At 48.6% G+C, this 15,466-nt stretch overlaps 1 protein-coding gene across 1 annotated transcript; it reads left to right on the forward strand.

The window, feature by feature from the left end:
- Window positions 1-787: 787 nt before the first annotated feature.
- On the forward strand, window positions 788-11,155 carry LOC144173205 (proton channel OtopLc-like). The gene is made up of 7 exons (XM_077701712.1): window positions 788-870; window positions 3,181-3,506; window positions 4,563-4,671; window positions 5,513-5,759; window positions 8,308-8,474; window positions 8,575-8,713; window positions 9,742-11,155. Exons 1-7 carry the CDS (start codon window positions 853-855, stop codon window positions 10,659-10,661), a joined length of 1,926 nt encoding a protein of 641 aa, XP_077557838.1. The 5' UTR covers window positions 788-852; the 3' UTR covers window positions 10,662-11,155.
- Window positions 11,156-15,466: the final 4,311 nt, after the last annotated feature.

Below are 15,466 nucleotides of genomic sequence, written 5' to 3' on the forward strand. Positions count from 1 at the left end.
GTCTGTCTGTCTGTCTGTCTGTCTGTCTGTCTGTCTGTCTGTCTGTCTGTCTGTCTGTCTGTCTAGATTGCTTTGTTTTGTTTTGCTTATTCCCACGTCCACCTACTGACCAATCTGTATTATTCGCTTTGTTCATGTAGGAGGAGCAGCATAATGCTATTCGGCAAGAGCTGGGGTGCCGATAAACAGACAGAGGGAAAAAAATAAACGCGCTGAAATGAGCTCCTCGGCTCTACCAAACAATGGACCGCAAGCCGTATAGCGCGCAATCATCATTCTCGAAGCCGGCTAAAGTCAGATATCTCTGTCAGATCTTCAAGGTCTCATGCGCACGTCCAGAACGTCAAGGCTTCCGCAGCTTTCATTACGTTGTTTTTCCCGGCTAATTCTGTTTTTCCAGGTATCTGCTCCGCGTTCCATCGTGCCGAAACCGGAGTTGGTCTATGCCTACATCGGGCTCCGAGGCACGGGTATACGCGGCATAGTGGCGCATTCATTAGGCATTCAATTACGCGTTCGTGCCAGACTGACGGACAACCATGCGACCGCGTGATACGGTCTTGCGCGTGTACCCGGCACGGAGCTGGGTTTACACCTGTTCGTGAGATCATGCTCCCGCATGGGAAAGCTCCGAAGAAGACGGGACGACGGGCGCCAACCTTCGCGGCGCACATTGGCCGAGTCACAGCGCAGGCGGTGACGCAATGCGCTCTCCTTTCCCCATCCGGCTCGATCAGCAGGCAGCGTAGGGGCGCCCCGGCGCCTCTGGGAGCCCAGAGACGTGTCTGCCTGCCGACTGATCGGTGGTGTACCTCCCGAGGTGCATGCTCAGAGAGAGCGCGCAGCAGACTTATGGACTCGCTGCCAGAGGTAAATTGCATGCAGTGGAAGATTAATGGTTTGCTTAGACGAAAGCATTTTCACGCCTTCCCTTTTGACGTCATTTGTGTACAATTTACACTAGGAAGTCCCTCGTCTGTGGCCCCTAATTTGAACGGCGACACTGTGCTCAGCAGCCCAGTGCCTTAGCCATTGAGCCAATTTGAAGCGTCGCAAGTATCTGTACTTAATGCAAACTTTTGGCGAGGAGGGGAATGGGGAGCGGAGAAATGACGTTATCCAATTATAGTAGTATGGCCCACTACCTTCAGTAGGAAGAACTTGAAAGGGTGTATCTAAAAGCCGAGTCGACTAGTCACAGATACACTGAAGAGTACGAATGAGGCCGAATGCCCGAATGAAAGTTTTATTATGTACTTTGGTGCCCTTTAAAATAAGTAAAATAATAGGTAGCCTAGGGCAGGCACTCTCATCCTAAATTTGTTATGGTTTAAGCGGTTCTGCTCGGAGGTTCTTTCCTTAAACCTTTAGCTGTACATAAGCAGTAGCTCCTCCGCAGAGCTGCTGAACACGGTGGTGTAGCCGTCTTCCCAAGGCCAGGGGGGGAAGGGAGGGGGAGTCTGCGCTAAGGGTACAAAGTCTTTGGAAGCTTGCTTTTGCTTAGGTTAAAGAAAAAAAAGGAAGCAGTCTTTCTTTCTTTATTGAAAATAAATGGTTGACGTCGCTGTCAGTAAAAGTACGACTCGTGTGTTGAAAAATTTGAGGGAAAATGGTTTTTGGTTTTTCTCTAACACTTAATCAGACTTGCTAGAATCTAAACATAAAGGAGACAATTGGAAATAACTAGCGTGATTTATCTAGAGACATAGCACATGGTACGTAAGAGGTTTTTTTTTTTTTTGTATTTGACTCCGAAATACAAAACATTAGGCCAGTGTTTTGGGAAAAGCCTCAGAAGGCAAAAAATGGCCGCTTCTTTGTCATACTTGTATGTGTTTTGTCGTTGTCTTGCAATGTTTCACACAAGATAGGCGTATTCCCTGGGCTTCCGGCTGCTCATTCTGAAGAAGCAGTTTTGAGCTCTCGGATTTTAAAAAGCATGTTTAGTTTTCTAATTGCTGTTGTTTTTGCATTGCATGTTTTATCACCGTGCCGCAATTTTGAAAGCGACTCCCGGCGTGTCCTAGAGCCAAGCTACGCAGAGCCAGAGCTGTTCAATACCAAATATTGGTTACTAAGAATATATGCGAGGGTGCGCAGGATGACTTATGCGGCTCTCTTTGGGGATCCCACATATAGTAGCCTAAAGCTGTTTCTTGATATTGCCTCATGTTCCCGCTACACCCAGCAAAAAAATAAGAAAAGATGTCCGAGTATTGAGTTTGCCTATCGAATCAAATCTGAAAGCGTCGAATTTTTGCGCCTGCGTCCCTTATCACCGTGTAATAATAAACTGCGTGTTGTTGGTTTAGTCGATAAAGTGGTCAGTTAATGAGACCATTTCGGACACTCGATTCTGGTCTTCTCGGGCCTCAACGTCCTGCAGCGTTTAAATGCAGCCGACCACTTGATATTTACAAAGCGCTATAAAGACGTCAGGTAGCACAATGCGCCTTTCCGGGCTGCCAGCAAGGCAAAGGAGCTCCATTTGAATTGCGATTCCAAGAAATGATAAGGCGACGATGAATCAGAATGGCTACGTGTTACCCAACCTTTTACCCAACGTGTTACCCAACTTATCTCTTATGATATCTCCCTTGAGAACAACTTTATTGCACGACCTAACCGTTAATTCTGCCCTCTCAACAGCACATTTCAAGTTGCCGCCAGAATTTCATCACAGCGTACTCGAAGCCTAATTTGCCTCCACATTTTAAAGCGAAAGCTTTATTAGTGGGACCGATGGCGTCCTGTCAAAATAAATGAACTCATGAATTTTCCCATAGACCCGTTGGTCGACCGAAAAGCTCAGACAAGATCTCTGCACATACGGTGCGTGGATGAAACCGGGCTTCCATACTTGAAAATCGCGAGAAGGAACGGTTCTAAATACTAACACAACACACGCATCGATCACAAATAAGAAGTACAATAGTGTACCTATATTTCATAAACCCCGTATCGGTACACATTTAGCTCGTTCGCCTGTAGATGCGTTTACTTCGTGCGCGAAAAATCGTCTTATGGGTTCGTTTTTCGTTTGACGATCGATTGGACGCAAGGTTGGACGCACTTGAAGGTTTCGACGCACTTTCGACGCACTTTTGATGCTAGGAAGCTTTCGCGCTTCTGTCAACTTTCTTCGGGAAGGAATGGTAAAGTTTTTCGATCGCGTTACAGCGAATCGCGGCACTTCATGGGCGGGCAGTGGAGTCCGATGAGTGCCACAACAACTCGAAGAACGAGAGTCACCTGCTGTCGAAAAGCGCCGGTGTCCTGGCCGACGGGGCGCTGTCCGTCGCGATGGCGTCGATCCAGGCCGAACCTCAACGGAAATGCGGTCATGGCTTCGCGAAGGGCCAGGAGAGGTCGTTCTGCCGAACAGCGAACGGCAGCCCGCTGCGAAGCCCCAAGTCCCCCGGCGTCACGTGGGACGAGTGCGTGGTCGAGCACGCCGTTAAGACCACACCCAGGGGTCCGAAAGAAGAGGACGTCGCGAGGCCAAGGTTTGTATACCTGGAGGCAGGGGCGTAGCCAGGGAAGAGGAAGAAGTCGGCTTGAGGACACCTCAGGAAATTTTCTCAGCTCTCCTTTCCCACCTCCCCTCTTTCGACTTTTTTTTTTTCGTACATGCGATTTACACACCACATCGATATATCAAAATGAAAGAACGAAGATTAAGGTGGCTATGGTGAAAACAAGAATGACTAAGGCACTATTTGGGCGCAGGATAATTTCTTCCTTTTTATGTTTTTAGCAGCGGTATAAAACACCCTAAGAAAGCTATTTCTGGCTGCGCCACTGCCTGGAGGGACACCTTGTGGTCTCACGTCGGGCGTAACAACATGACGACCGCAGGACAGGAGTCAAGGAGGGGAAAGTGGGGAAGGGGGGGGGGGGCATAGCCTTTAGCTAAATAAATAGAACTTAATTATTAAATATGACTACAATTTCGAAGTGGCATAAATTTTTGTCAAACCTCGTGTTTCCAAAGCACCTGCTGCGTTTTTCCAGCTGCATTCTCCTCCATTTTGATTTAGGGATGAATGTAAAATAAAATCTAAATCCGGGCGCGTGGTCTGGACGCTATCGAACTTTTTTTTAATTTTATTTTGCTGCGTGCGCCTTTTTGCGCTGATGCAAGTGTCCGTCGACCCGCCGCTCGGGTATACAAAATTTCGGCGCATGTTAATGGTATACATTAGTCCGCCCTTCACTGTATACAGCGTGCTTTATGGCATGCGGATAGCCTCAGAATGGTTAAACCTGATATTTAAATTCCGAAGTTTGAGCAGTATAACAGCGCGTTAAGTCTCAGACCAAGCCTTCTATTTCTTGGCATCAAATCTCCTCAACGTTCATCAATTTATTGATGCAAATAACGGGGAAATAAGAAAAATACGCCCCATGGTTTCATGCAAAACCGCTAGGCGCTCAACCAAATAGGACCAGCTGAAGCGTTTAACGATGGTGCTGCTCATATATACCGCTGCACACACACACACACGCGCACAAAAAAAAAAACGCGAAAATGTTTAGTTTTTTATTTCTCTTTCTCGCAGAGCATTCAACAGTCTCGTGCTTAGCTGCATATACGGAGTATTTGTCTTCACGATGGGATCGACCTTCTGCGTTGCCGACCGAGTTCTAGACGAGTTTCATGCTCCCGAGGTAAGAATTCTATCTTCTTTTTCACCACCATAGCTCGTCGCATGTTCTGCCTTGTAGTATAAGCTCTCAGGCATTACCGTAAATCTTCTTCGCCGCGTGCACAATTCACTCTAATAATATGGTCGCAGCGACTAAAGGAGCAATGTCGGAGAATGACGTGTCTCAGTACACACGATTCGATTCGAGAAATTGGTAGCCGCATCATACGCTGCGCGACCATGACAGTGGCACGTTCGTGAGTCAAACTGTACACTGGACATTGTTACTTGTCCAATTCGCTCCTTCGGACACGGCAGTGACTGGTCATTGAGGTTTGTTGTGGCAAAGCACAGTCGCGCGACTATACTTGACTGAATAAACTGAACCGATCAGTAGCAAAGTTGTCTGGTCTGCAAAGGTATTGCCATTCTCACAATTTCAGGTGGTATATTTCCCCACGCTGATGTTAACCCGTCGTCATCCCGAGCGCGTATTCAATCCAGCCCACGTGTATACTCTGGTATGCCGTTCGCGCTCTGAAATTCAGTGAGATTTTAAATGAATGAATGAATGAATGTTTCGGTGCTTTCAGCTATAGCACTTATTGAAAAAAAAAAAAAACGTAATTCATGCTTTGCTTGTCTATTATTTTGTGCGGGAATATATAGTTGTACAACTGAATTGAATGATTGAGGCTTAATAGTTACGCGTTTTTATACGCGGAACACGCACACGGGCACAGAGACACACGTAAACTCACACGCACGGCAGCCCCGCGCGCACACAGAGATATGGGAATTACACGCTGACCTCTTCGGCTCTGGTCCTCCTCATTCGGGGCGACTCCGCCTCCCTGGCGCAGATCTTCAGCATCGTGATCGGCTCCGTGGGCATGGGCTGGCTGTCGCTGCTGCACGTGGACATTCTGTGGTACAAGCACTCGGCCAGCCGCCAGGTGCGCTCCAAGGTGCGTCCTTCGCAGAGCGGCCTGTACGTGCACAGCGCCGCCAGCGTGTTCAGCACGTGCGCCAGGAGAATGCCCGCGCCGCCCATGTGGTTCCTCAGCGGCCGACACAGCGGCAGCTTCTACCTCAAGGGCGGCATGGTCGGTGAGTGCTGGCTAAGAATCCCGCCATCGAAGGCCTCGGGACGGGAAATTAGCTTCGTTATAAGCGATACTTCATTGTAGGCGGGTATTATGTGCTGTTTATGCACTACAGCGGGAACTACGTGGAACACGTTGAATAAGGTGACCTTCTGAATTAAACGATTTCGTTACAACAAGGGTTTGCTTTATACTTGTGCTAGCGCATCCACATGATTTGGTCACACGCACGCGCGGCGTACGGGCTGTTTCATTGGGAGAGGACGAAGCCGTGTCGGTCAGATGGTAGGAGGAAAACATGTACACGCGTACAGGTTGGCCTGTAAAATTAAAAAGGGTCATAAAGATTAAAAAAAGCAACTACTTTGCTTAATTTGAAATAATTGGCCTTCGGTAACTCGCTTAACTCAATTACTGCAGCCCACAAATACTTTTTTTTCGTAAAAGGAACATACAAAATATTTTTTTGTTATTTTAATTTCGCGCTACAGGATGTGAGCAGTCACTCAGTTGGGGAAATACTAAAAACCGAGTTATCGGTGATTGCACGCCATAGCTTTCAAGCGATTACTACACAACGGAACTGGAGGAAGAGGAGACACCGTGCACGTGCCCCCTCCCCCCCCCCCCCCCCTCGATCCCCCTTCGGCCCGCAATTTTTTATGTCACGTTTGAAGCCCCGAAAGAACCCCCTAAGCTCGCCTGCAGGAGCGGAACCTGCATGCATGCTCGTTCATGTAAAACTAAGACTTAGACAATGTCTGATCCCTGTGGGCGCTCCAAATGCTGCACATGTAAACATATACCGCCGGGCCAGGCCGGGCTCCGAGTAACTCCTGCTGCATTTCGCACCCAATGCGCTGAGCTGCGCCGGAAACACGCTGCGAACCGATCGAGGCGGCCGTGCGGTTTCGCTAACGGAACAGCAGGGCCGCGAAGCGACGGAACAGGAGGAAAAGCTTCATGTGGACATACTTACATGTGGTCTGGACTTAAGTCTTATATTTTGTCATTTATTGTCTTTACTATAGTACAAATTGTAATAAGATGACAGAACATGTCATGGTATTTTGTTCAGTCAACTACCAAACCTTGATATGTTTATTAGCCTACCGGCTACTGACTACTGCAGTTTGCTGTATGAGAGCATTGCTTTGAGAGCATTGCTTTCTGCCCATCTTTTATTGCCTCGATATCAACCAAACTGTACAATTATCTTTATTGCGGAGCTTTGTCTTTTTTTTTTTTTTTTTTTCCCTATTGCATTGAGACCTGGGCCACCCTCTTGGTTATATTCAGCATTGTGTATCTGCCTAACCGCAGTTTTACTGAAACCATGACTAAGCAGCTGGAATTAGAATGAAGTTTAAGGAACGTGCAACAACGTCAGCACTAAACAGTAGTGCAATAATGTGCTCCGTTGAGTGTACCCCTTAGTAACGTTGCGAGCACAGAAAAATAAAAAAGGCGATTACTTAAGGACAAAGACGCACGTTCGCATGTTTCACTCCCGTATAATAGGGATATGCCGCAAGTACAGCCGAGTGCGATTTGAAGGTTATCGCGGGGGCGCAACTCGTTCGCATGAAACAAACAAAACACCAGCTTTAGCAGATCTTCCCTTCCAATTCCGCTATCGTTAGCCCCGATAATAGGCAACCAAGCTTGTATTTGATCACAACAAGTGTAAAGCTTAATCAAAGCAGAAAGGGTGGTTAGTTGGTCATCGGGAGTGTTATTGTAGCATGGAACAGCCAACAATGGAGAGAAGAGTGCGCAACCTTGATTGTAAGGGTTCCGAAACGAACCCCTAGGCACGAACCCCTAAGCCCCTGGCACTCTTGACCGTTCGATGCCCGCGCGATGACGTTCTAGTCGTACTCTGCTATACTTAATAACTGTATGGAAAATTATTCGCCCCCTTCCTGAAGGAAAACGTAAAACACGCGAATCTAACGGTAACTGAGGTCTTCGTCTCTTGTTGGCGTCCACTTCCACCTGACGAACGTCGGGGTACTCATGCCTACCCATAGACCTGCGAACTTGAATTCAGGTAATCGTCATCATCATCATCTAATCTCCTTAACGTGTGCTTTACTGTTAGAGTTTAGCATAAACAGATCGCACATTGTAGTTAGTTATGTCAAGCTTCGCTTGAAAAAACAACGCACAAGAACCCTTGTTTTAATTCCTACCTCCCCCTGCCTCTTTTAAGCGCCCCCCCACCCTCCCCCCACGCCACCATGGACTCACGGTCTAGTCAGGGCTGGGAAAGGCTATAAAGGGGGTGAGGGCGTGTACATTTCCTTGTGTATCCCCGTGGTACCTGCATAAGTCCACAGGGACATGACAGTCTCTTTTGGGAGCACCTGGCCCAGAGGAACCGATGCCCACTCCTCCAAGGCCTTGATGCCCGGCGGAAGATGAGTTCTTCTCTCCGCCGCGAGCTCCGAGCACTGCCACAGCTTGTGTTGCCTTGCGGGCCTAAAGTGTTTGAAAAAAGGCGCTCTTGCATGCTTTATTATTATTTCCCCCCCCCCCCCCCCCCCCAGTTTTCTGCTTCTGCCATCTGGTGAACGAGGGTCTTCTGCTGCAGAGAAGCATTCAGGCCCTGCTGTGGCGCGGATGCAACACCAAGGACATCCTCAACATTATCTTCCACATACAAAGGCCGACGTATTCCTTCTACCAATTGTTCATGGCCTTTAAGTACTCAAACGTAAGTGTTCCATATACACCTCGCCTACAGTTAATTGTGCAGCGAATACATGCGCGTACACTGAACAATAGTCGCTATATTTCGGTATCTTTCTTTTCAGATTGTGATAAACCATTCGACCGGCCTAGCCAGGTTCGGGCTAATGCACATGATCGGCACCTGTCTCTACTTTTGGTTCAGCAGCATTGTCCAGGAGTACCGCCACAATGTCCATCAAAGCGACGACCTTGGTCGCATAGGTACGTTTGCTTCCAGCTGTGAAGCTGCAGGTTGAAGTGTGGGCGAGTTGGTTTAGCATGACTCAGACTACAGCGCAGAAAAAGCACACACATAAGAACAAGAAAGGGTATTCTGAAGTGGGTTGTAACAGCCCCGCGTTTTTTCACCAGTATAAAGGTGTATTCCCAAATTTAATTAAGGTAATTCAATCAGAAGTATGCCACAGCAAAAACTGAAAACGATCGTAAGTTAGTTTCCCATACTCGTTTTAAACCATCAGAACTGGACAGCGGCCAGGAAATTTAGCACATAAACTAAGAGAGAGAGAGAGAGAGAGAGAGAGAGAGAGAGAGAGAGAGAGAGAGAGAGAGAGAGAGAGAGAGAGAGAGAGAGAGAGAGAGAGTAGAAATCTGTGGTTCCAACAGATAATTCTCAGATTACTTACCGATTATATCATAAAAAATTGGAAATCATATCCATTAAATTCTCAGCTTCGCTAGGCATTCATGTCTCAATAAAATGAGTGCGCCTAAATCTTGTTGTTATTGCTGCCCTTGGCTGGCCTGTCAGCTTCTCCCAGGGCATGTGAGGTGCTTCTTCGATTCGCCCACTAGAAAGCCCAACCTGCGGGGTAGAGGGATGGGCAGTGCCGCCTGCTTGGAACCGTTCCGGAAAATACTCTATAGTGCTGCTGATGAGTCTATTGTGCAAGGCTTTAGCGCAGTGATGTGTTTGTCGTGTAGAAATAGGCATTTTTAATGTGGTTTTATGCTCATAAGATGGCAAATGAGGCGCTCCAAATGTGACGCAAAACAATCTCTACGCTACAGCATAGGATGCATTTATACAAAACAGCAAAGGCCCCGGGATACTGCTTAGAAGGGCTGTGGACGGCCAAAATCGCGCCGTGCTATTTTTGGACCCCGTCAAAGTTTTTCGCATGCTCAGTGAAAGCTGCGTGGAGTGCCATAAAGAGGTTTCGCCCTCAAAAGAACATGTCTAGCATGCCAATAAAGCCGTTGTCTCTCTTCTTTTATTCTTCGAACAGACATAGACAACGAGACCGTGTACGCGTTTCACGGTAACGGGTCGAGGGTTAGCGCAAGCCCAATGTTCGACACGATCGCCATCACGCCCTACCTGCACCCGTTCACCATCGAGTACAACATCATCCTGGCCGGCGTGTGGTTCATCGTGTGGCAGAACGTGGGCAGCGAGCCGAGAAAGCAGCTGGCACGCCGCGAGTCGGTCGCCGAGCAGCAGCAGCAGGACGCCAGCTACCACAGCAACCTGGTGGTGAGCGCCGACTGCCACGCCGCCAACAAAGGCCTCTTCGCGGGCATCTTCCTGCTCCTCACGGCCATCGTGTCGCTGGTCATCGGCCACGTGGCCCTGAGCATGCCGGCCTACCACGGCGTCGAGAGCATCATCTTCCTCGTCCAGGACACCGTGCTCGTGGTCGTGTCCCTGCTGGCCGTAGTGTGGGGCTACGTGGAGATCTCCAAGCTGGACTTCAACGTGCACCCCATCACGCTGCTGGACGACGTGCTGCTGTACGTGCCGCTGCCCTTCTACTTCGTCTACTACATCATGTCCATCACGGCGGACGTGTGGCACTGGAACTTCACGAGCGTCGTGAGCCACCTGCTCAGCGTGGCCCAGGTGGTGGTGCAGACGCTCTTCCTGAGCGACGGCCTGCGGCGCTGCAGCAACTCGCGGCGGCACCGCTTCACCAAGCCCGGCAGGGAGATGGTCACCTTCCTCGTCATCTGCAACGTCACCATCTGGGTCACCAACACGTTCAACATGGAGAAGTACCACCTGAACCAGTACGTGCGCCTCTGCTTCGGAGACGACGCCTGGGTCATGGTCAAGCACGCCACGTTTCCCCTGATGCTCTTCTACCGCTTCCACGCCTCCGTGTGCCTGGCGGACATTTGGAAATCGGCCTACGAGAGTGGAGACTGAAACATCGAGAGCTGTGCGTGTGCTGTGTACTAAACTTTGCTGGTGGCCCCGCCGATGAGACCAGAGCGGGACGTCGTAGTTACCGGGACAAATGTTAGTTACCGCTTACTGCATGCCACCGGTCTGTGCTGGCGTCAACTAGTCGAGCTAAGGTATTTCATGTGCAGAGTGAGCGTTGTGATGGGATATCTGCACATGAGCACACAGTCGCGTTTTCTTTTTTTTTTATCTCATGTCTGCAATTTTGTTAGCAGCTGTGCTATTATTGTTGTTCCTTTGGAGACGTCATAGTGCATGAGTGAGTAAATAAACTTCATAGCGAATGAGTTTTGACTTTGTTAAGTCCTTGAGCATCTAGTGCCGTACGGCATGCGATAAACAAAGACAGTTTGTACAAGGTCTTTCGAGATTGTGTGCTCGGGTTACTTTCGGCGGCACGTTTAATAAAACCCATCAACAAGAACACGGAATACTTGACGAGCATGTGTCTCGCTATTCTGGCTTGTTTTCTGCCTCTCTTTTTCTTTATCAGTTGTAGTTATGGTTCGAGGGAAATGAAAAGGAAAGGGAGTTCACTGGGATATTATTGAGTTCGGCAAGGAGCTCGCTCTGCCCTCTCTCTTTTGCTTTATTCATGGCATTTCTTCCCCAAGACCGCATGCAGGGCTCGTGCGTGCAGCATTCATTATGATGCGTTATATTGTCAACAAGTCAACTGTACACAGGGAGGGGAGAACAAGCTCAGTTCGATAGTACTGAACAAAAAGCCCATAAAAACATTTTTTTGTATACAAGCAATTACAAAAGGGATGTGTGTGATGCATGTATGTGATGCGTACGGACGGACGGAAGCGGACTTAATTGAACACCGGATGGGAGGCATGCGTGTAATGCCTTTGCTGCACGTTAACTTTCGATTGACAGTGTTAAACGCTCCCTTAAAAGTTCGCCCTACGTATTTACAATAGGGCACTCGACAGACAACTGGTTCGAAGGCCTTCGAAGTTCGGAAGGCCTTAGAAACGGCAGTGTCGCACGGGCTGCCTTGGTCCAGGCAGGCAACGAGGGCCCTCGATGTGATGTGGCTCGGCAGTTCCAGATGCTTTTGGGAGCTTGTCGCAACAGTCAGCCACTCTCTGGAGTAAATGTGTAGTTGTGGAGGATTTGAAGGGGGTGGGGGCATGCAGTCCCATAAAAGGGGGTCCTGTGCAGAAGAGAAAAGGCAGTGGGGACAAAGTGGGAGAGGGATGCCTGGACGCGGTGAAGTAAGTGTAGCCGAGTGAGTGTGTGTCGGTGCGCATGTTTGTCGGACCCGACCGTGGCAGAAGAGGGTAGCCATAGCAATGGCCCTAGCCATGCCGGAGGTCAGCATGGTGGTTACCGACTCCAAGAAAGCGTACGCAAGCTATCGGAAGGGGGTCGTGTCCTCCGCGGCAGCAACTATACTCAAGAAACATCCCCCAACACTGGGACGAGTCACTGAGCTCGTGTGGGTCCCGGCTCACTTGCCCGAGAACTAGCCATCCGGGCCGAGGAAGAGCAACCGCACCCCGTCACGAGTTATACGGAGATCGTCCGCCTATGCAAAGAAAGTAGAACGAAGCTTCCGAAGCCGCACAAGCAACTAAGCAGACGGCAGGAGACGATACTGCGCCGTTTACAGGCAGGGTCGCCAGCACACCCAGCTCTTCTGCACAAAATGTACACGGCAAAACATGAGAACGCATGTCCGTCCTGCAAGGGAGACGGTACTCTCGCGCATAATTGGGGAGGGCCCAAAACTCAAGACACCCCCCTACACCTTTCCCCCCTCCCCTAACCCCAACCCGCTCGAGCGATGGGAGACCTTACTGGTCAGCTCTGACCTCGCCATTCATCAGCAGCCATTAGCGCACCCAAGATTTTTGTCTGGGGGGGGGGTTGAAATTTCGACAACAAATATAAAATATACAAATATATAAATGTAAAAATATAAAAGAACAAATACAAAGACAAATGTAAGTAATACAAATATATAGAAATAAATAACCATAAAGCAGAAAATATATAAAACTATAATGAGTAGGCGAGTTTTTATTATTTTACGCGAAAAAATTAAGCATTAAATAAGCCGCCATAACCTATACAGGAGTAATATATTTAATAGATGCACCTTCACATAAAAAAAGAAGATACGCGAAGCCTTTTGCCGTTGCCCGACGCCCCGGACCCAGGTTTGGAAGTAGAATTGGAAGGAAGGAATGATGGGAGATCAGGTTGTGGAGGAAATAGAATTAAAGCATTCCTGAATGCCTTCTTCACTGATGAAGTAAAGCCAAAAGTAAAGCTCGTGCAGCCTCCTCGTGACATTTATTTTTACAAAAATGCAGAGAGAAAAACTTCGCAGTACAGTTGACTATTATGTAACGACGAATATTGTCCCTTCTCTGCCGCTACCGTAGCACGGTGATCGGCAGGGAAGCAGTCGAGAAGTTTCAGTATTTTTAAGTTAACTGGTTCAATATACTAATAACATTGGCAGATCATTAACACATACAAATTTCAAACAATACACTTACATGAAACGAGAAAATCGTCAAGAGAGTGCACGTAGAAACAAAATTTGGCCAATAACTGCCGCTACGGCAGCAATGTTGGCCGAGCGGTGAAGCAGTCGAGACGCTAATTTACTGATCTAATTTACTGATGACCTTGTCTGATCTTGAACACATACAAATTTGAAACAATACAATTATTTAAAGAGAGCAAGAGTACTTAACGGGGCATGGCTGACTGGACCGCGGTCTCCTGGCGAAAGGGCCGGACGGCGGGCGGAAGCGTTTCTCGAATGATTTCCTGGTGCAGGGCCCCCTTGCAGCCGGCGGAGCGGGTGTTTACAGTTACTTCAAGTGGACCCGTGGAAGAAAAGCGAATTCTGGCCCCACTTTCTGCAGCTAATCCGGGAGACGCTTATGGACACCAATAGCCATGTTCCCGCCAAAGAGAAAAGGACCAATGACACGCAGACATGAAGTTTGCACTGGAAAACGCGCACTTGCAGAATTATTGACGCAAAGAATGTAGTTCAGACAAAGCACACCAAAGTAAACAGTGGAAAAGTCAGCAAGGTCGTTTGAACAAGACCGAGTGCCCGGAGCCCGAAACCGGCCAGTGCCGACGCCACGGGGGGGTGTGGAACGCCGCTGCCGTGCTGTAACCCAAGCTGGGCCGAATGCTCCCCGTAACAGCCACTTCTTCCAGTCGGTCGGCGCGCAAAGACACACTCCGCATGCATTTCTTAGAAAACCTGGGCCTTGGCGGCCGAAGAAGTAGTTGAAAGAAGAAAAAAGCAAATTGAACGGGGGCTTCGCGACAAGAGCAAAAGTACCAAACGGAGCATAGCTGATGGTGAGGGTGTGGACCAACGACAGGCGGCAGCGTTTGTTAAGTGAGACCCCGGCGCCGGCAGCTGCTCCCAGTGAACCCGGCGGACAGGGCTTTGATTTGTTTCGACCGGGTCATTGAAAAGAAAAGCGCATTCTGGGCACATTTTCCGCAGTCAATCAACCATGGTCCCGCCAACAACAAAGGAACCCAACACTAACAGACAGAAAGTTTGAACCCGAAAACGCGCTCTCCAGCAAAAGAATTATTGACGTAGACAAAATAGTTGAGACAAAACAGGGAAGCAAAGAGTAGAAAGAACCGGAACGGCCGTTGGAAGTAGAGAGAGGGCTCGGAGCCCGGAGCGAACACAGGGAGTGCGGAATCTTCTACAACGCGGATACAGGTGCGGATGCAGGCTTTTTCTGAGAGAGGGGTCAGCTTCTATCAGTGATGATGATGAACGACCGTTGGAAGTAGAGAGAGGGCTCGGAGCCCGGAGCGAACACCACAGGGAGTGCGGAATCTTCTACAACGCGGATACCCGATCCCCTGCGACACTCGACCAGGACGATCTCCTCATCCCGTAATAGCCGCGTCTCCGGTCAGTCGGCGTGCAAACACAGGCTACATGCATTTCTTAGTAAAAAGGGGGCCTTGACGCCCGAAGTAGTTCTAAACAACACGGAAAGACAGCAAATGCAACGAGGGCTGCGCAAAAACTGTTCGCTTCTATACCAGATACTAAAAAAAGGCTGTTCGCCTGTCTACCAACTCCAAAATACGGTTTACATGGCGAAGCCAGTTTTGAGGAACAAAGACAGGGCCCAAACTTAAAAAACGTCTGAATGTGAAAGTTTATTCACATTCGATCTATCTGCAAGTGAATGAAATCTGTTCGTATAGGTTGGCACAATTTGCACTGAACAGTCGCATTAACACATATTTCTGACAGCTTATTCAACACAACATCATTGTTATCCGTGATCAGTGGTTTTCGTAACTGCGCACGAAGCGTTGCTGCCTTCCTCGCTATAATGTTACAAACTCAGGCGATATATATACAGGAAAACCGAACCTTTTTTTATTCAACGGGAGAGGGGGGGGGGCTCGCACAGTGCTTAGTATTGAAGGAAAAACAGTTGTTTCAGCTTTCAAATGAAATAAAATAACTTCGATCTGATCTTGTTAGATTTGATTTGCGGCCAGAAGGCAAGCTCGACAATACTGAGTCCCAACCTATGGGAAATTTCAGCGTCCTTTTTTTTATAGACGACGAATGATTCAAATCTCGTGATGGAAGTTGCGCACAGAAGTTCAGAAAGTGGTATAATCTGGCCCTACAAAAATTGTGCTACTATATGCGGTTTAGCGTGGGCTATGAGACGTGCCGTAGGTGGGAGGGGGGCTACGGAATCATTTAAAACCACCAGGGATTCTTA

The sequence above is a fragment of the Haemaphysalis longicornis genome, unplaced genomic scaffold (assembly GCF_048455015.1).
Source record: "Haemaphysalis longicornis isolate Haplotype H1 unplaced genomic scaffold, Haemaphysalis longicornis Haplotype H1 scaffold_3, whole genome shotgun sequence".
Classification (NCBI taxonomy): Eukaryota; Metazoa; Arthropoda; class Arachnida; order Ixodida; family Ixodidae; genus Haemaphysalis; species Haemaphysalis longicornis.